This window comes from Trachypithecus francoisi, unplaced genomic scaffold (genome assembly GCF_009764315.1).
Source record: "Trachypithecus francoisi isolate TF-2019V2 unplaced genomic scaffold, Tfra_2.0 Lachesis_group5, whole genome shotgun sequence".
Taxonomy (NCBI): domain Eukaryota; kingdom Metazoa; phylum Chordata; class Mammalia; order Primates; family Cercopithecidae; genus Trachypithecus; species Trachypithecus francoisi.
This window is the reverse complement of record NW_022681470.1, coordinates 145,820,697-145,841,422: the sequence shown is the minus strand read 5'-3', so window position 1 is coordinate 145,841,422 and position 20,726 is coordinate 145,820,697. Positions and strand designations below refer to the sequence as shown.

Sequence of the window (20,726 nt, the reverse complement as noted above, 5' to 3'; positions counted from 1 at the left end):
GCCTCCCTGGAGGCTGGGACCACGGGTATGGGCCACCACGTTAAGCTAATTTTCTTATTTTTCATAGAAGCAGGGGTCTGTGTTGCTCAGGCTTGTCTCAAACTCCTGGACTCAACAATCCTCCTGCCTCAGTCTCCAAAAGTGCTGGGATTACAGGCCTGAGCCAGAGTTGGGCCACATTCCTGGAACTTTCTCACCTTCCCAAACTGAAACTCTATCCCCGGAAACACTCTCCACCCCCTCCCCAGCCCGACACCCCCCATCCTACTTTCTGTCTCTGTGAGTCTGACGGCTTTAGGGACCTCCTAGGAGTGGAATCGGTGTTTGTGCTTTTGTGCCAGGCTTCTCAGTGACCGTGACATCCTCAAGGTGCATCCAAGCTGTGGCCCTTGTCTGGGTTCCCTTTTTTCAGGCTGAGTCATGTTCCATCACAGAAGGGATCCTCCATTTCTCCACTATCTATGGATGGGCGCCTGGGTTCCCTCCACCCTTTGGCTGTCGAGTTGTGCTGCCATGAACATGGGTGTGCAAATGCCTGTCTGAGCCACGGGTACTTAAATCCCTCGGCTGGTCCGTCCACACTTGGCTGCCCGGCCCAGCATCATCCTGGACCTCCCAGGCAGAGCCCAGTTGCAGGGATGGGGCACTGGACCGGTCGGCCTCCTCAGTGCCACCTGGTGGCTGTGTCCCACAAGGTTCCTCCGTGGCCAGGCTGCAGTTCCCAGTGGCTCTGTGGCAGGTGACCGCTGGGAGTTCTAAGGCATCCTTCCTGCCTACGGGGCCGGATGAGATGGGCAGGAAGAGGAAGGCACATGTGATCCACTCACTTAACATGCTTACAGCTGGCACCAGGAGACACACTGTGCATTATTTTTATTTTATTTTATTTTTGAGACGGAGTCTCACTCTGTCACCAGGCTGGAGTGCAGTGGCCGGATCTCGGCTCACTGCAAGCTCTGCTTCCCGGGTTCACACCCTTCTCCTGCCTCAGCCTCCCGAGTAGCTGGGACTACAGGTGCCTGCCACCACGTCCGGCTAATTTTTTTTTCTACTTTTAGTACAGACGGAGTTTCACCACGTTAGCCAGGATGGTCTCCATCTCCTGACCTTGTGATCCGCACACCTCGGCCTCCCAAAGTGCTGGGGATTACAGGCTTGAGCCACCATGTCTGGTGCACTGTGCATTTCTTTATGAGACAAGGTGTTGCTCTGTCACCGAGGCTGGAGTACAGTAGCGGGATCACAGCTCACTCCAGCCTCCGCCTCCAGAGCTCAAGTGATCCTCCTGTCTCAGCCTCCTGAGTAGTGGGGACCACAAGCAGCCCCACAAGGCCTGGCTCACATACAAATTTTGTGTGGATGTACATTTTCCTGCCCCTGTGAATATACTAAAACCACTGAATTGTACACTTAAAAAAAAAGATTTTAGGCCGGGCGCGGTGGCTCAAGCCTGTAATCCCAGCACTTTGAGAGGCCGAGACAGGCGGATCACGAGGTCAGGAGATCGAGACCATCCTGGTTAACCCGGTGAAACCCCGTCTCTACTTAAAAAAAAAAAAAAAAAAAATTACAAAAAACTAGCCGGGCGAGGTGGCGGGTGCCTGTAGTCCCAGCTACTCAGGAGGCTGAGGCAGGAGAATGGCGTGAACCCGGGGGGCGGAGCTTGCAGTGAGCTGAGATCTGGCCACTGCACTCCAGCCTGGGCGACAGAGCGAGACTCCGTCTCAAAAAAAAAAAAAAAAAAAGATTTTAGGGTGTGTGAATCATAGCTCAATGAAAAAAAAAATGAAGTTAAAAAAATGGCCAGATACAGTGACTCATGCCTCTAATTCCAGCACTTTGGGAGCCCAAGGAGGGTGGATCACTTGAGGTCAGGAGTTCGAGACCAGCCTGGCCAACAAGGTGAAACCCCATCTCTATTAAAAATACAAAAATTACGGCTGGGCGTGGTGGCTTACGCCTGTAATCCCAGCACTTTGGGAGGCCGAGGTGGGCAGATCACCTGAGGTCAGGAGTCCGTGACCAGCCTGACCAACGTGGTGAAACCCTGCCTCTACTAAAAATACAAAATTAGCCAGTGTGGTGGCACATGCCTGTAATCCTAGCTGCTCGGGAGGCCGAGGCAGGAGAACTGCTTGAACCTGGGAGACGGAGGTTGCGGTGAGCCGAGATCGTGCCATTGCACTCCAGCCTGGGCAACAAGAGCAAAACTCCATCTCAAACAAAAACAGAAACCAAAACTTAGCCACGAGTGGTGATGCACGCCTGTAATCCCAGCCACTTGGGAGGCTGAGGCAGAAGACCCACTTGAGTCCAGGAGGCGGAGGTTACAGTGAGCCGAGATCGCCCCACTGCACTCCAGCAGGCCACAGGGCGGGACTCCATCTCAAAAAAAAAAAAAAAAAAAGCCTCCTCCAGGAGGGTGGGGCCCTCTCTGAAACCACGTGGGAGACCCAGTAGCTGTGCTGAGCGCTGCTCCTCCAAGGCCACTGGCCTGTGGCTCCAGGCAGGGCAGGGGCTCCCATGTGGGACGCAGCAGCATCCGGTAAGGTGCAAAAGGACAAGAAATGACTGACCCACCTCGGCTGCCCGGAGCTTCCATCTCATGGCAATCGAAACATCCAGGGGCGCCAGAGACCAAGATGCGGCAGCTCCTAGGACACCGTGAGGCTCTGCGAGGCCATCCAACTTTGTCCCCTTCTTCCCGAGGAGCACAGCGGCAGGCAGGGAACACAGAGAGAAACATGAAAGCCTCGGAGGGCACATCCCCGTTGGCCAAGGGCTGGTGCATCGAGACCCCTGCGAAGGTCTGAAGCGCACAACACGCTGCGTATCTGGAAGCCGCTGTTTTATTTCTCTTGGCTGCAGAGGGCCGCTCTAGTCTAGGCCTGCACACGCGCCACGGCAGGGCTCGCGGAGGGGTCCGCAGCAGGGAACCCCACAACCAGGAACAGGCCTTGGCAAGGAGGGCACATAGGAGAAGACCCCACCAAGCCCGGAGCCACCCAGAAGCGTGGGGACTGCCTGTCCGCTGTCCACCCCACCCTCCCTGTCCCACAACCTCGTCCTGGGCCAGTGGCAGCAACGGGCAGCACCCCGCTGAACTGCCCACAAACCCTCCCCCAGGCCTGGGCCAGGGCTGCCTTCGGACGGCTGCTGTTCCTCGGTAACCAGTCCCATCCTGGGTCCCAACCCTCACAGCGCCAGAGGCCACGCTGCCTGGAGGGTCCCGGCGTCACCAATGATGCAGGAGCGAAGGTGAAGGCTGGCTTGGAGGCTGTGCAGCGAAGCAGCCCCGTCCCACACCCACCCTTGCCCTCCGGCTCCTCCCACTCCGTCTGCAGCCTGGGGGCGGTGCACAAGGGATGGAACGGGACAGGAGGAGCAGCGTCCACAGGAAGCGCCCCCACCCAAGGCCGAGCTCCAGCTGTCCTGGGGCCTGGCCCACCCCAGTGCGCCTAGCGCAGCCCGCACTCCACGCCGTGCAGCTTCTCCTGCTCCAGGGCGCGCACCAGGTCCTGCACGAAGCGCATCTCCGAGGCCACCTGCTTGGCCAGCGCCTCGTAGCGGTTCTCCAGGCGGCTGAAGCGGCGCTTGAGGCCGCTGGTCCCCAACAGCGCGCCCTTGGCCTCCTCCTGCGCCTGCCGCTTGAGTGCCTCGGTCTTGAGCAGCTCCTGCCGCAGCCGCCGCAGGTCCTGGCCCAGGCTGTCGCTCTCCTCGCGGTACCAGGCCTCCTTCTCCTCGTAGATGGCGGCCAGCGCCTCCACGTCCTCATGGCAGAGCCGCCGGCTGCGCTCCAGCTCGCGCAGGCCCTCCTCGGCCGCCGCCACCTCCTCCAGCACCTTGGAGAAGCGCTCGAAGTTGGCGTAGCTGTTGTTGGGCGGCATGCTGGAGTGCGACTTGATGGTGTACTCCTTCAGACGCGTGGTCTTCAGGCGCCGCCGCTCGGGCTTGCGGCCGCTGTCCTCGCCACGCACGGTCCGCCGCCGGATCGCCTAGGAGGGAGGGAGGCCTGAGCGGGGTCCCCGCGACGCCACCCAGCCCTGCCAGCCCCCACCTGCCAGTGTGAACTGAGGTTCCGGGGCTCATCCGGCAGCCGAGTCAACACCTCGTGACAGAGACTGCCCCGCCCAATGCAAAGCCCAAAGTGCTCACTCGAGAAAAACGCTGCGGCCGTGGCCCTGGGAGTCTCAGCCCTGCTGGACACACACCAGCCCAGGACGCCACCAGGTCTGTCGGGTGCCACATGTCCCATGCCCAGGACCCGACCCCCGCCACCCAGGCCCACTCCCCTGGGGACCCTTCCCAGCCACTGGGGTTTGTCACATCCATCCACAAGCCTTAAATGCTGAAGGCCAACCCCGAGTGAGAAGGCCAAGGCGGGAAGCCCAGGGAACTACCCTGCCCCCCGACTTACCTTAATCCAGGAATGTTCCAGGCTCTGGGCAATGGTCATTCTCCGCCTGGAAGACCCCTGCCCTGGTTAGTTACACCTGCACCATGTGTCCCGTCCTCCCGCGGATGACTGACTCCCAGGACCCCCAAAAGCCCTAACGTCACCCCCCAGCCTCTGCTCAGCCAACCATAGGAGCTGAACAAGGGGACTTCAGGCAGCACGGGGTTTTCTGGGGGATGGTGGAGAGAGCTGAGACTTCAGGCTGGAGTAGCAAAGCCAGGTGCCCGAGAGAGAGGCTGCGTGGCCGGGGAGGCCCAGGGAGGTCCGGGGAGGTCCGGGGAGGCCCGGGAAGGCCCTGTGAGTGAGGGCTCAGCACTGCCGGGATTCTAACCGTTTACAGGAAAACAAGTCACCTGGAACTTTACATGGAACCTTATTTTACACACTGGCATCTAAAAGTTTGTTAAAAACACGGCAAGCAGCCAGATACAGTGTGTCACGCCTGCAATTCCAGCACTTTGGGAGGCCAACGCAGGCAAATCACTGGAGGTCAGGAGCTCAAGACCAGCCTGGGCAACACAGTGAAGCTCTGTCACTACTAAAAATACAAAAATTAGCCAGGTGTGGTGGCGGGCACCTGTAATTCCAGCTACTCAGGAGGCTGACATGGGAGAATATCCTGAACCCAGGAGGCAGAGGCTGCAGTGAGCCAAGATCACACTACTGCACTCCAGCCTGGGTGACAGAGCGAGACTCCGTCTCAAGAAAAAACCATGGCAATGGCCAACTTGGGCCATCAGTTTACTCTCTCCAGCCCGAGAGGGAAGCAATGTCCGATCCCCAGCCACAGGGAGGTGGCGCTGGGAGGAGAGGGCCCGTGTCCCATGTCCCACCCCGCGCCCCCTGCCAGCCCCTCGTACTTGGGATCTTTGACGAGCAGCCGGCGAATGAAGTCCTTGGCCAGCTCACTGGTGTTGCTGAAGTACTCCTCGTCGAAGTCATAGTTCACGGCTGAGATGTTGGTGAGCGTCTCCTGCTTGGTCTCACCCAGGAACGGGGATGCACCGCTCAGGCTGTGAGACGGGCACAGGGTTCAGTGGGGTCCTGGGCTCCCACCGCGACCGTGCCGCCTCCCTGGCTGCCCCCAACTCCGTCCTGCCCACGACAGGCACAGCACAGAAGACAGGCTGACGGCAGGCGCCTGGGCCACTCACACTCCTGAGCCCCTAGAATCTTCCTGCAACGATCCCAGCCACCACCCAAGAGGCATTCAAACTCCACCCCCACACCCTGCCACTGACAGCAGCAGCAATGAACGGGCAGGGTCTCCTTGGAGACTCGAAGTATCTGTGCAGACGCAGGACCCGAAAGACCCCAGTCCTCAGTAACGCCGAGGGGAGGAGGGTAACTGCAGGGGGGAGCCCAAGCCGACACCACCTTAGCCAAGGGATCAAGGCCGACAGCCCGACAGCAAGAGGCCCCGACAGTGTCTGCCTCCCAGCCTGATGCTGGGCAACAAGAGCAAAACTCCGTCTCCAAAAAAAGAGAAAAAAAATTAGCCAGCCGGGCACGGGGGCTGCGATCACGGTGGGACACCTGTGACCCCAGCACTTTGGGAGGCTGAGGCGGGCAGATCACCTGAGGTCAGGAGTTCAAAACCAGCCTTGACCAACATGGTGAAACCCTGTCTCTACTAAAAATACAAAAATTAGCTGGGTGTGGTGGTGGACGCCTGTAACCCCAGCTACTCGGGAGACTGAGGCAGGAGAATCACTTGAACCCGGGAGGCGGGGGTTGCAGTCCACAGCCGAGATCACACCATTGCCCTCCAGCCTGGGCAACAAGAGCGCAACTCCGTTAAAATAAATAAATAAATAAAAGCTGAGCATGGTCGTGTGCACATGTAGTCCCAGGTACTCAGGAGGCTGAGGTGGGAGGACTGCTTAAGGTACAGGCTGCAGTGAGCTAGGACAGCACTCCAGCCTGGGCAACAGTGTAAGACCCCGTCTCAACAAATAAAAATACTAAACAACGGCAGGCCCGTGTGTGGCCCAGGGAGGAGTCAAAACCCAGCTTGCGGCCAGGTCCCTTCCTTGCACTTTGAGAAGGCTGGGCTCCCTAGCAGCCGCAGGGACAGGAGCATACACACCCCCGAACCCGGAGCCTGCTCAGGGCTCTGTGAGTGTCCTGCCTTCAGAACTCTTCAGAAGCCTCTGGAACAGCAGCCTCAGAGAATCACTCATCTGTTCACCCGGTATCCTGAGCACCTGTGATAGGTCACAGCCAGGCTGGGGAACCCCGGCGTCCGCATGAAACACACGAAGCCCAGGACTCGTGCCAGCTGTGCTGCACAGCTGAGGGGCCCCTGCCAGGTACTCACAGGATGTAGGTGATGACGCCGATGCTCCTGGGGACAGACAAGAGGAAACGGTCAGCGCAGTGTGGGGCCACCTACCCTCCCAGTGCAGGGCCCCGCCCACCCTCCTAGGACCAGGGCGTCCAGAGCCCGTTCTAGGGCAATGGTCCCCCCATACTCGAACAGCAGCAAGACCCCGCTTCATCCCCAGCTGCAGCGCTGGCCTGCGCTCCAGGACAGCAGGGAGGCCCGGGGGAGGGGGTGGCACACTCACCACATGTCCGCCTCCAGGCCCAGCGGCTCATAGTTCACAATCTCTGGGGCTGCAGAAAAGGGAGATGTGGATCAGGCGCTGGGGACACACTAGCCAAGGAAGAGGCTCAGGACACAGGCACGGGGTCAAGGCTCTCACACATCACAGCCCCTGGGGCATGAACGCGGCAGAGCTGGCCCTCAGGGCCTCACAGAAGGACGCCTGGGCTGCACCACACGGAGGCCCTGACCTCCTGCCACGCCGGGCCCAAGAGGGGCAGCCTCGGGGCTGTGGAAGCAGCAGCCGGCGCCGGGCATGACCCAACCCATGCCCAGCAGGCAGCCCCAGACCACCCTCCCCAGGCTGGGCTGCCCACGGGGCAGGGCCTCACCCACAAACTCCGGGGTGCCGAAGATGTTCTTGAACTCATTCCCCGCCTCGATCTTGTGCGCGATGCCGAAGTCGATGAGCTTGATGCGTGGGTTGGGCACGTTCTTGTCCAGCAGCATGATGTTTTCCGGCTGGGGCGGGAGGGGGCTCAGCCGAGAGAGCACGGGCCTCCCCCAGCCTCACCCAACGCTCCCCCAACCTCACCCCCACGGTCCCCCCCCTCACCCCCAAGCTCCCCCACTCTCACCCCCACACTCCCCCAGCCTCACCCAACGCTCCCCCAACCTCACCCCCACGCTCCCAAGCCCCCCCCACCCTCACCCCACGCGCAGGAGGTGCCCTGCAGGCTCTTCCCCGCCCCCACACTGGCTGGCCCCACGGGGCTCACCTTCAGGTCAAAGTGCGCGATGCGCTTGGAGTGCAGGTAGTGGACGCCATCCAGGATCTGCTTGAGGAACTGGGTGGCCTCGTCCTCCGTCAGCGACTCCTTCTCCGCCAGGAAGTCGAAGAGCTCCCCGCCAGAGACCAGCTCCAGGATGAGGACCACATCCGTCTTGTTCTCGAAGATGTCGTGCAGGGTGATGATGTTGGGGTGCCGGATCTCCCGCAGGATGTTCACCTCCCGCTCGATCTCCTCCCGGCTCACCCCGCGCCGGCTGGATGACAGGCGGCGCTTCTTGATAAACTTGGCCGCATACTCCTTGCCCGTGCCTTTCTGCCGGCACTTCCGCACGATCGCAAACTGGCCGCTGGAGGAAGGGGAGGGAGTGAGTGGGGGTGGCTGGCTCCCCACCACCTCCACCTGCTCCTCCGGGCGCAGCCCAGCACCAGGCACATCGAAGGACATGAGCCAGCCGCTTCGGGGGAGCAGACTCCACGCCTTCTCAGAAAGCAACTCCCCAGAGTCCCGCACCATCAGACGCAGCGTTCCCACCCATCCCAGGGCTATGCCCAGCAAGTGTGCGGAGGCGAGTGCAGAGCCAGCACTCACCATATGGCACCAGCATATTATTGAAAAGTGAAAGAATGAAGAGTTAATGCATATCAAGAGGGAACTGGCCGGGCACAGTGGCTCAAGCCTGTAATCCCAGCACTTTGGGAGGCCAATATGGGCGGATCACAAGGTCAGGAGATCAAGACCATCCTGGCTAACACGGTGAAACCCCGTCTCTACTAAAAAATACAAAGAAACTAGCCGGGCGAGGTGGCGCGCGCCTGTAGTCCCAGCTACTCGGGAGGCTGAGGCAGGAGAATGGCATAAACCCGGGAGGCGGAGCTTGCAGTGAGCAGAGATCCGGCCACTGCACTCCAGCCCGGGCGACAGAGCAAGACTCCGTCTCAAAAAAAAAAAAAAAAAAAAAAAAGAGGGAACTGAGGGGGGGCCAGGCACGGTGGCTTAGGCCTGTTGTCCCTGCACTTTGGGAGTTCCAGGTGGGCCGATGACTTGAGCTCAGGAGTTCAAGATCAGCCTGGCCAACATGGTGAAACTCCGTCTCTACCAAAAATACAAAAAATCAGCTGAGCTTGGTGGCGGGCGCCTGTAATTCCAGCTACTCAGGAGACTGAGGCAGGAGAACCGCTTGCACCCAGGAGGCAGAGGATGCATTGAGCTGAGATCGCGCCACTGCACTCCAGCCTGGGCAACACAGCAAGACCCTGTCTCAAAAAAATAAAAATAAATTTAAAAAATAGAGAACTGAGCCAGGTGCAGTGGCTCACACCCATAATTCTATCACTTTGGGAGGCTGACGAGGGAGGATCGCTTGAGCCTAGGAGTTTGAGACCAGCCTGGGCAATACAGTGAGACCCCATCTCTACAAAAAAGAAACATTAAAAAATAAGCAAAGGCAGGGCGCAGTGGCTCAAGCCTGTAATTCCAGCACTTTGGGAGGCTGACAGGTGGATCACGAGGTCAGGAGATCGAGACCATCCTGGCTAACACGGTGAAACCCCGTCTCTACTAAAAAAATACAAAAAAAAACCACAACTAGCCGGGCGAGGTGGCGGGCGCCTGTAGTCTCAGGTACTCCGGAGGCTGAGGCAGGAGAATGGCGTAAACCCAGGAGGCAGAGCTTGCAGTGAGCTGAGATCCGGCCACTGCACTCCAGCCCGGGCGACAGAACGAGACTCCGTCTCAAAAAGAAAAAAAAAAGAAAGGTACGGAGCTACACAGCAGCCTGTCTGCAGCAGGTCCCCCAGGAGAGGGTTAAGGGCGTGCGCACAGAGGGAGGGTTTGCTTTTTATTTGGTGCAGTTCCATCCTGACCAAACTAGTCACCGCAGAATTCATTTCACCATTTTCGTAAATCTACGCCACTGACTTCGAAAGAGCTCCCTACTCAGCGTACAGAGGGAAAGAAACACGCGCGTTCTGGCCAGGCGCGGTGGCTCAAGCCTGTAATCCCAGCACTTTGGGAGGCCGAGACGGGCGGATCACGAGGTCAGGAGATCGAGACCATCCTGGCTAACACGGTGAAACCCTGTTTCTACTAAAAATACAAAAAACTAGCCAGGCGAGGTGGCGGGCGCCTGTAGTCCCAGCTACTCTGGAGGCTGAGGCAGGAGAATGGTGTGAACCCGGGAGGCGGAGCTTGCAGTGAGCTGAGATCCGGCCACTGCACTCCAGCCCGGCGACAGAGCAAGACTCTGTCTCAAAAAAAAAAAAAAAAAGAAACACGCGCGTTCACAAGATGAGACCAGAGTGAAGACGTGGGGCCGGAGCCACACGCGTCTGGGTGGAGCTGTGGAAACAGCCCGGCCCCTCGGAAGCTTCAACACGGAGTTTCCACGTAACCCACAATTCCACTCCTGGCATCTCCCCGAGAGAAACACACACACACGTCCACGTGGTAACTTCCACAGTGACGCTCACAGCAGCAGAGGGTGGAAACAGCTCAAACGCCTGTCAGCGGAAGCATGGTGAACACAGCGTGGCCCATCCACACACTGGAGCCCGAGCCAGCCATGAACAGGAACAAGCTCCACCACAGGCCACAGCACAGAGGAACCTTGAGGACATCACACCAGACACAAAAGGCCTAAGCCCTTCAGCCTGCTCCAGGCGCCGGAGTCGCTGCCATGGGCTGGGTGTGGGCCTGTCCTTCCCAGCCTCACGTCCTAGCAGCATGGAGGGCCACAGATAAACAGTGTGTGCTCACTGCACCTCCAGGAGACCCAGGTCAGGGTGTGCTGGTAACAAAACTCCCATGGCGGGCCACCAAGGACATACTCTGCACACACGCGGGGGGTCAGAGGCAGGGACATTCGAGGTGGGCAAGGGGAGGTGCCAAATTACTACTGATCATGGGGGAGACTAAACATAACAGCCCCTTCAAAGACATCATCCACGTGCTCACCCCGGGGACCTGCCAAGATGGCGTCCTAACAGCAGAAGGCGCTCGGCCGATGGGATGAGGTTAAGGATCTGGAGATGGGAGAGCATCCTGGGTAATCCGGCGCCCAGTGTCCTCATAGCATCCTCGTGAGATGAGAGTCAGAGAGAGGCTGGAAGAGGCTGCGCTGTGGCTGTGAAGGGGAAGGAAGGAGTCCCCGAGAGCCAAGCGGGTGCCTCTAGACTCTCGGAAAGGTGGGAACCGCATTCCCCGCTGGAGCCTCCAGGAGGGCCCAGCCCTGCGGGTCCACGGTAGACTCGGAACCGCTGAGGGAAGCCATGGTCATCCAGGGCACTCACTTGTGGGGTTTGTTACAGCGGCTGCAGGAGCCTCACACTGACAGCCAAGGGCAGAGGTGGGAGGAAAGCGAGGCAGTCCTCATCAGACTTGGCCCACCCGGCCCAGGCCGCGTGCAACACGACGTCCCCTGCATACATTCTGCTCCCTCAGACTCGGCCCACCTGGCCCAGGCTGCGTGCAACATGACATCCCCTGCATACATTCTGCTCCCTTGGACTCGGCCCACCCGGCCCAGGCTGCGTGCAACATGACATCCCCTACATACATTCTGCTCCCACCCTGGCGCCGACCTTGCTGTAACACTCCCTGCACCTAGAGCTCCTTTCTCCTTCCCCTCTGCCTGTACCCACCAAGCTGATGGTAATACTTCCACCTCCTATCGCAGGAGGACTCCCACGGCCACAGCATCCAAATCCAGTGGTACCCGTGCGCCAGGAACTCGGCAGGAATATCTGGATGTGTTGCCTCCTTTTTTATTTATTTATTCATTTGTTTATTTTATTTTATTATTTTTTATTTATTTATTTTTTTGAGACGGAGTCTCGCTCTGTCGCCCAGGCTGGAGTGCAGTGGCCGGATCTCAGCTCACTACAAGCTCCGCCTCCCAGGTTCACGCCATTCTCCTGCCTCAGCCTCCCAAGTAGCTGGGACTACAGGCGCCCGCCACCTCGCCCGACTAGTTTTTTGTATTTTTTTTTAGTAGAGATGGGGTTTCACCGTGTTAGCCAGGATGGTCTCGATCTCCTGACCTCGTGATCCGCCCGTCTCGGCCTCCCAAAGTGCTGGGATTACAGGATTGAGCCACCGCACCCGGCCCATTTGTTTATTTTTGAGACAGAGTCTCACTCTGTCGCCCAGGCTGGAGTGCAGTGGTGCGATCTCGGCTCACTGCAACCTCTGCCTCCTGAGTTCAAGTGATTTTCCTGCCTCAGCCTCTCCAGTAGCTGGGATTACAGGTGCGCACCACCATGCCCGGCTAATTTTTATATTTTTACTGCAGATGGGGTTTCACCAAGTTGCCCGGGCTGGTCTCAAACTCCTGACCTCAAGTGATCTGCCTGCCTTGACCTCCCAAAGTGCTGGGATTACAGGCATAAGCCACCACGCCTGGCCGGGTTGCCTCCTTTTTAAACACGCAGATTTTATCCCTCTAGTGTTATTCCAACCTGAACTAAAAAATAGAGGAGGCTGGGTGCAGAGGCTTATGCCTGTAATCCAAACACTTTGGGAGGCTGAGATGTGAGGATCACTTGAGGCCAGGAGTTCGAGTCCAGACTGGGCAACACAGTGAGACCCCCATCTCTACAAAACATAATTAGCGCACACACAGGCGCAAAAGAAGCGTGTCCATGCTCCTTCACCCCCAGTGAATCGGGTCAGGTAAGTGGATGTGGCTCTGCTTTGCTCCCAGCCCTGTCACAGTGGTGATTTCCAGCAGCTAGTCCAAAGTCAATCAACAATAAACGTCGGGAGACACAAAGTTCTGCTTAGAACGGAATCCCGGCTCACTCATGCCTCTGAACCTGAGGGCTTATCACAGTCACCCACGTAAGCCCCAGGCTGAGAATCCGGGGGAGGCCGGCTCTGGGCCACCAGGTCCACACTTCCTCCCCACCCCCAGCTGATCCGGTCCACGCTTCTTCCCCCACTACAGGGCGGATCCGATCCACACTGCCTCCCCACCCAGGGCGGATCCAGTTCACACTGCCTCCCCGACTGCAAGGCGGATTGGGTCCACACTGCCTCACCTACCCAGGGCTGATCTGGTCCATGCTTCCTCCCCAGCCAGGGCAGATCCCGTTCACGCTTCCTCCCCACCCAGAGCTGATCTGGTCCACGCTTCCTCCCCACCCACGGCAATCCAGTCCACGCTTCCTCCCTACCCAGGCGATCCAGTCCATGCTTCCTTCCCACTGCGGGGCGGATCCAGTCCACGCTTCCTCCCCACCCAGGACGATCCAGTCCACGCTTCCTTCCCACTGCGGGACGGATCCAGTCCACGCTTCCTCCCCACCAGGGCTGATCTGGTCCACGCTTTCTTCCCCCCCAGGGTGATCCAGTCCACGCTTCCTCTCCACTGCAGGGCAGATCCGGTCCAAGGGCCAGACCCTCTTTTTTTTTTTTTGAGACAGGGTCTGGTTCTGTTGCTCAGGCTGGAGTGCAGTAGTTCAATCATGGCTCACTGTAGTCTCGACCTCCTGGGCTTGGGCAATCCTCCTGCCTCAGCCTCTCAAGCAGCTGGGACTACAGGCACACACCACCACACCCAGTTAATTTTTTTTCTTTTTGTAAGGATGAGGTCTCAGTCTGTTGCCCACGCTGGTCTCAAACTCCTGGGCTCAAGCGATCCTTCCCAAGTAGGTGGGACTACAGGCACATGCTGCCACACCTAATTTATTCATTTTATTTTTTGTAGACACAAGATCTTGCTGTGTTGCCCAGGCTGGTTTGGAACTCCTGGCCTCAAGAGATCCTCCCACTCCACTCCCCCAGGTGTTGGCATTACAGGTAGAGCCACTGCACCCGGCCACTATCCGCATTTCAAAGAAACTGAGGCTGAGAAACAGAAAGCAACTAGCCCAAGGACATGCAGTCAGCCAGCGGCGGGAGGATTCAAACCTTCAAACCAGGTGCTGCAGGCTCCAGAGCCCAGGTGCTCTCACAGGAAGGGGGCACCTGGGGCTGGGCACCGGGCTCCTGCCTGCCCAGCTCCTGGCTCCACCCTGTCTCCTAACAGAGCCAGCTGTCCCAGGGCAGCTTTCACTGCTCACTTTCAGTCTGTGGGACTCAGTGGTCCAGGAAAGGGGTGGAAGGGAACATGACTGGACCTGGGCAACAGAAAACCATGCCCTCCAGCCCAAAGAGACCAATCCAGTGCACATGGCTCAGAACGCCCGCTGGGAAGAGAGAGCCTCTCTCTCTCCCTCTGCTGGGCTTGGATTCGGGCTCACGGCAGGGGCCACCATGTAGAACGCTGCCTAAGAACACACCAGGACAGGAGAGGGGAGCCACCAGGCACTCTGCCAGGGCGCCTCCTCCACGCTGGAGTGGACCTCGGCCCGGGGGACACAGGGCACCGCACACACCAGCACCAGCCACACCTGCGGCCGCCGAACACCTGGACTCCCCGGTTCCGTAAACCACGCCTTTCCCTGTTTTGCTATTGCCAACGGGATTTCAGGTTCTGCCACTGAGTCCTCCTATAGCAACACCAGACCACAGCCGCCCGCCTCCAGACAGCTCCCGGTCTCGCTGGCCACAGACGGACTTGCTCCATAGAGGCAAGGCCACTGGCGTGCTCTCAGTTCCTCTACAGGTGTAACTCTACAGGTGCCTGATCTCCCCAACCAGGAAAGAAACTCCCTGAGAGCCGAGCCCACCCGCTTCGCTTCTCTGTAACTTCCCTGGCCCCCAGCGCAGGTCGGGGACACAGCAAGCCCTCCTCAATGATGGTCTCAGGTATCACTCCCAAACCACTTCCGAAGTGCATGCCACAACCCAGACACGACCCAAGTGTGGCCACACTGACGATTTCTACTGATAGGGTTTGTGATGTTTAAAAATGTGGGCTGGGAAGCCAGGCACGGTGGCTGATGCCTGAAATCCCAGTACTTTGGGAGGCAAAAGCGGGCAGATGACGAGGTCAGGAGTTCGAGACCAGCCTGGCCAACATAGTGAACGCCCTGTCTCCACTAAAAATACAAAAACATTAGCCGAGCGTGCTGGAGGGTGTCTATAATCCCAGCTACTCGGGAGGCTGAGGCAAGGAGAATCGCTTGAACCCAGGAGATGGAGGTTGCAGTGAGCTGAGATCGCGCCATTGCACTCCAGTCCGGGCGACACTGCAAGACTCCGTCTCAAAAAAAACAAAACAAAAATAGTGTGGGCTGGGGCCAGGCACAGTGGCTCATGCCTGTAATCCCAGCACTTTGGGAGGCAGAGGCGGGCAGATCATTTGAGGTCAGGAGTTCGCGAACAGCCTGGCCAATGTGGCAAAACCCCATCTCTACCAAAAATACAAAAATTGATCAGGCATGGTGGCAGGCGCCTGTAATTCCAGCTACTTGGAAGGCTGAAGCAGGAGAATTGCTTGAACCTGGGAGGCGGAGGTTGCAGTGAGCCAAGATCGAGTCACTGCACTCCAGCCTGGGCAACAGAGCCAGATTCCGATTCAATTAAAAAAAAAAAAAAGGCCGAGCGCAGTGGAACAAGCCTGTAATCCCAGCACTTTGGGAGGCCGAGACGGACGGATCACGAGGTCAGGAGATCGAGACCATCCTGGCGAACACGGTGAAACCCCGTCTCTACTAAAAATACAAAAACTAGCCGGGCGAGGTGGCGGGCGCCTGTAGTCCCAGCTACTCGGGAGGCTGAGGCAGGAGAATGGCATAAACCTGGGAGACGGAGCTTGCAGTGAGCTGAGATCCGGCCACTGCACTCCAGTCGGGCGACAGAGCGAGACTCCGCCTCAAAAAAAAAAAAAAAAAAAAAAAATGTGGGCTAGGCAAAGTAGCTCACACCTGTAATCCTAGCACTCTGGGAGGCCGAGGTGGGTGGATCAAACTCCTGAGGTCAGGAATTCGAGACATGCCTGGCCAACATGGTGAAACTCCCTCTGCACAAAAAATACAAAAAAATTAGCCAGGGGTGGCATGGTAGCGGGAGCCTGTAGTCCCGGCTACAGCTACTTAGGGGGCTGAGGTAGGAGAATTGCTTGAACCCGTGAGGTCGAGGCTGCAGTAAGCAGAGATCTCACCACTATACTCCAGCCCAGGTGACAAAGTGAGACCCTGTCTCAAAAAAAAAAAAAAAAATTAAAATTCCAAACCATTCCTAGCTTGCAGACCATATAAAATCAAGTGTCAGGGAAATAGAAGTATTTGCCCCGGTTGGGTTTGGCCCACGGGCTGCAGTGCGCTGACTCCTGAGTAAACGAATCAGGACAGCAGACATGAGGGTGCACAGGCAGTCCGTGCTTGCAGTTTAAAAAAATTAGGCCGGGTGTGGTGGCTCACGCCTGTAATCCCAGCACTTCAGGAGGCCAAGACGGGAAGATCACTTGAGGTCAGGAGTTCAAAACCAGCCTGGCCAATATGTTGAAACCCCATCTCTAATAAAAATATAAAAAAATTGGCCAGGCGTGTTGGCAAGCGCCTGTAGTCCCAGCTACTCAGGAGGTTAAGGCATGAGAATCGCTTGAACCCGGGAAGCAGAGGTTGCAATGAGCTGAGATCACACCATTGCACTCCAGCCTGGGTGACAAAGCAAGACTCTGTCTCAAAAAAAAACACATTACAGCACGTTATGCTGCATTCTGGGCCTTCATCTTGCACTTCATGTATCTCTGAGAATGTTCCAGACCACTACCTGAAGCAGTGCTATCAGAACGGCAGACACTGGTCACCCAGAGCTGTCAAACCCGTGAGGTGTGGCCAGTCCTAGGAAGAACTGTGACATGAAATACACACCAGATGTCCAAGTCTTCACAGCAAACACAGAAGGCTAAATATATCTTTTTAATGATGAATTTCTGTTCGTTTGAGAGACGGGGTCAACTTATATTGCCCAGGCTAGTCTTGAAGTCCTGGGCTCAAGCGATCCTCCCGCTCTGGCCTCCCAAAGCGCTAGGATTACAGACGGAAGCCACCACACCGGCCCTGCCTGGTGCTTTTTAAGAGCTGCATCCTATTCCAGCTCTGATGCAGTGGTTTGGGGGGGCCATTTAAGAGGCTGTTGTTCCCAGCAGGGCGCAGTGGCTCATGCCTGTAATCCCAGCACTTTGGGAGGCCAAAGCAGGCGGATGACCTGAGATCAGGAGTTGGAGACCAGCCCGGCCAACATGGTGAAACCCCATCTCTACTAAAAATACAAAAATTAGCCAGGGGTGGTGGCAGGCGCCTATAATGCCAGCTACTCGGGAGGCTGAGGCTGGAGAATACCTGGAACCCAGGAGGCTGAGGTGGCAGTGAGCCGAGATCTCAGCACTGCACTCCAGCCTGGGCAACAGAATGAAACAGTGTCAAGAAAAAAAAAAAAAAAAGGCCGGGCGCGGTGGCTCACACCTGTAATCCCAACACTTTGGGAGGCCGAGGCGGGCGCATCATGAGGTCAGGAGATCGAGACCATCCTGGTTAACACGGTGAAACCCCATCTCTACAAAAAATACAAAAAAATTCGGCCAGGCGCGGTGGCTCAAGCCTGTAATCCCAGCACTTTGGGAGGCCGAGATGGGCGGATCACGAGGTCAGGAGATCGAGACTATCCTGGCTAACACAGTGAAACCCCGTCTCTACTAAAAATACAAAAACTAGCCGGGCGAGGTGGCGGGCGCCTGTAGTCCCAGCAACTCGGGAGGCTGAGGCAGGAGAATGGCGTAGACCCGAGAGGCGGAGCTTGCAGTGAGCTGAGATCTGGCCACTGCACTCCAGTCCGGGCAACAGAGCGAGACTCCGCCTCAAAAAAAAAAAAAAAATTAGCCGGGCATGGTGGCAGGCGCTTGTAGTCCCAGCTGCTGGGGAGGCTGAGGCAGGAGAATGGCGTGAACCCGGGAGGCGGAGCTTGCAGTGAGCGGAGATCGCGCCACTGCACGCCAGCCTGGGTGACAGAGCGAGACTTCGTCTCAACAAAAAAAAAAAAAAAAAAAAAAGGCTGTTGTCCTGGTAAACGTTGTTCTAGCGACTACCCCAGTCTTAAGTCATTCCATCCATGTATTTACATTTTTCCAATGAATTAATTCCTAGAGGTGAAATCAGCGGGTTAAAAGAAATAGACATCATCAATTTGGCTGAATTTTGCTGACTTTTGCCACATGACCCCTAGCAGGAGGTCCTAACACATTTTCAACACTGAAGCAGAAGTCACTACGGGAGGAGGGGGCGTGCCTTCTCTGCCACTAACGGAGGAAATTCCTGAAGGAGGGACCTCAGGATCCCAAAAGAGCGGCAGCTCTCTCCCTGGCCTGACACAGAGCTCAGTTATTTACATTCCCTTCTGGTGACATCATGGGGCGGCTCCAGGGAGGCTGGCCAGCAGCAAACTCACCAAATAAGGTTGGAGGCTCTACAAAAGGAGGCAGGGCCTAATGGTGTCTGGCTGGTCTGTAGGGGGCGGGGTCCCAGGGGACCCTCCAAGCTTCAGACAGGCAGGAAATCGGCTGCCTCCCTGGAAGAGGAAACCTCTGCTTTTTCCCACAAGAATGTTAAACAATTGACAGAGGTGTGGGTGCAACTGGGAGACACGCCCCTCCCTCCCCCTCCGTTAAATATCCAAGAGCTAGGAAAAAACTCAAGGGCCTCCCACAAAAGAGGATTCACACAGGGAGAATTTTTTTTTTTTTTTTAAATAAATGGGGTTTTACTCTGTTGCCCAGGCCGCAGTGCGGTGGCACAATCATAGCTCACTGCAGCCTCCGACGCCTGGGCTCAAGCCATCCTCCCGTCTCAGCTTCCCTAGTAGCTGGAACTACAGGCAGGAGCTACCACACCTGGCTAATTTTTTTCATTTTTATTTTTTGTAGAGAGGAGTCTTGCTATGTTGCCCAGGCAGAAGACACATCTTTTAATAACAAAAGCAGCTGGCATCTGTTGCTCTGATGCCCCATGTCAGGCACGGTATTGGCTGCTGTAAAGGCTCAATTACTTTCCTCCCCACAGGAAACTGAGGATTCACAAGCAGGAATTCACAGCCAGGGCTGTCTGATTCCACGGCCCAAATTTGTTCCACCAGCACACGGTACTGACTCATTCCTTCTCAGGATACAGATAAAGAACAGGAAGAAGAGTTGCTGTTCAGAAAATCCCACAGTGCCTCCCTCCTATCCCTGGAGCCCAGCCGCGGGGGCGGACAGCTCACCTGCCCAGCTCCTCCCCCATCTCATAATGATCCTCCACGTCCTCCTGCCTGAACGTGGACATGGCGGCCGGTCTGCCTTCCAGCAGCTTCCACTCCAGGGAAAGTGCAGTCACCGCAGCCTGGAGATAGGACCTCAGGAGTCCCCTAATGGTGACCCTGGAGGAGACAGGGAAAGAGAGAAGTGAGGAACTGAGACACCATCCTTTTCTCCTAGATTAATAAACAGACCTGCCTACCAAACACAAGCCTCCCACCTCTCCACTCTGAAGCTCCAGACTCCTCAGAGAGGTGCTGTGTTTAGTGGGCTGGGTCCTGTCATGTCACCTCTTTTAAGGCCCCATAACCACTCAAAAGGTTAGTAACAGTCCCACTGGGCCACCTTCACCCCACAAAACTCTCCAGACACATAATTCTGACTTCTCTGACGCTGCCTGCGCCTTTCTTTGCCTCTCCTAGACTTCTCCGAACCTGCTCAGCCATAATACCCCACCATTCCTGCACGTTCCCCACGCTCTCCTCAACCTCAAATCCCAGGGCTACCTTACATCCCTGGCCAATGTCTTAACGAAGTTCTTAAGTCTACTTCTTTTTGTTGTTGTTGTTTTGAGAAGGAGTCTCGCTCCGTCGCCCAGGCTGGAGTGCAGTGGTGCAATCATGTCTCACCGCAGCCTGGAACTCCACGGCTCAAGCGATCGTCCCACCTCGGCCTCCCAAAGTGCTTGCCATTCTGGTCAAAATTCTCAAGTTAAGTTACTACCTTAACCCTTCCTTGTCCTTGCCCTCGGTAGGTCTCTTAAGAACCTCATCGATGGAACACCCCCGCCCACCCCTAACCATCTCTGACTCCCCCCAATTCTCAATTTTCCAGGAACTGGACGACGCCTTCCACGCTCCTGCAAGCCCACTTTGCCTCCCTCTCGCGCTGACCTCCACCGTCCTCGCAAGATTAACCTCTTCCTCCCCGCTTCACGTTTCAAAGTCCCCGAACCGCAGTCTCCCCTACCCCCCAAAACGGGCCTCCAAAAAGGGCACCATCTGAGTGTCCTCCACCGTCCTCCACCCCCCTCTCGCCCACAATATCCGCAAAAGCCCCTAGGCAGACCCCAATGGCTACCTCTGCAGAACCGCCCCCAAGGCCTTCCCCATCCCTAAGGCTCCGCTCCGCTCCAGCATCCCTGGTGCCGCCACGCCCCTCACAGGCCCGGCCGAGCCCCTTCCACGGCCAGGTCAACCAGACGGGTCCCCAAACCTACCAGCCCCTCAGGTTCTCTCCCTCCCTCGCGGGCCCCCGGAGCACCGCCCCGAACCCACCCAGCCCTTCAGTCTCGGCCCGAGCCCGTTCCTCACCCTCCGCCGCCCGGAGTCCAGGGCCAGCGCCGCCTCGCTGGCTACCGCCTCCTCCTCCAGAAGCCCCGCGCCCCTGGCGACGCGACGCGCCTGCGTCGACGTCACCACACCCGCCAAGTGCCCGCCCCGGGAAGCAGATCCCGTCGCCTATTGGCCGGTCCGCCCGCCGCTCGGTCCGCACCACAACGCCCCGCCCCCAGCTGCCTTTTCGGCCCCCGCACCCGGATGCAGCCTCGCCATTGGCTGAGGACTCGCCATCCCTGATTTGATTGGCTGCAGTCGACGCTGGTCAGCGGACGCCAAAAGGGGCGACTTCTGGCCCCTTGATCGCCCCGCCCGCCTCTCCTCTGACCCTGGTGCTGAAGCTAGAGAAGTGAGGCTGAAGCCCTGCATCCCGCTTCCCGCCTTCCCGGAGCACCGGATGCGCGAATGGATGGCTCAC

At 57.5% G+C, this 20,726-nt stretch overlaps 1 protein-coding gene across 3 annotated transcripts; it reads right to left on the bottom strand.

The window, feature by feature from the left end:
• Window positions 1-2,831: 2,831 nt before the first annotated feature.
• On the bottom strand, window positions 2,832-20,386 carry DAPK3 (death associated protein kinase 3). 3 transcript variants are annotated; one of them, XM_033198461.1, is made up of 9 exons: window positions 20,285-20,386; window positions 18,938-19,093; window positions 7,784-8,144; window positions 7,397-7,526; window positions 7,027-7,075; window positions 6,777-6,803; window positions 5,317-5,469; window positions 4,418-4,463; window positions 2,832-3,995 (listed from the first exon to the last, which is right to left on the bottom strand). In XM_033198461.1, the coding sequence occupies exons 2-9, from the start codon at window positions 18,997-18,999 to the stop codon at window positions 3,459-3,461; spliced, it is 1,365 nt and encodes a 454-aa protein (XP_033054352.1). In that variant the 5' UTR covers window positions 19,000-19,093; window positions 20,285-20,386; the 3' UTR covers window positions 2,832-3,458. The 3 variants fall into 3 exon arrangements, with proteins under 3 accessions (XP_033054352.1, XP_033054353.1, XP_033054351.1); XM_033198462.1 differs by having other exon boundaries at window positions 20,249-20,361; XM_033198460.1 differs by lacking the exon at window positions 20,285-20,386 and adding an exon at window positions 19,478-19,683.
• Between the last annotated feature and the right edge of the window lie 340 nt (window positions 20,387-20,726).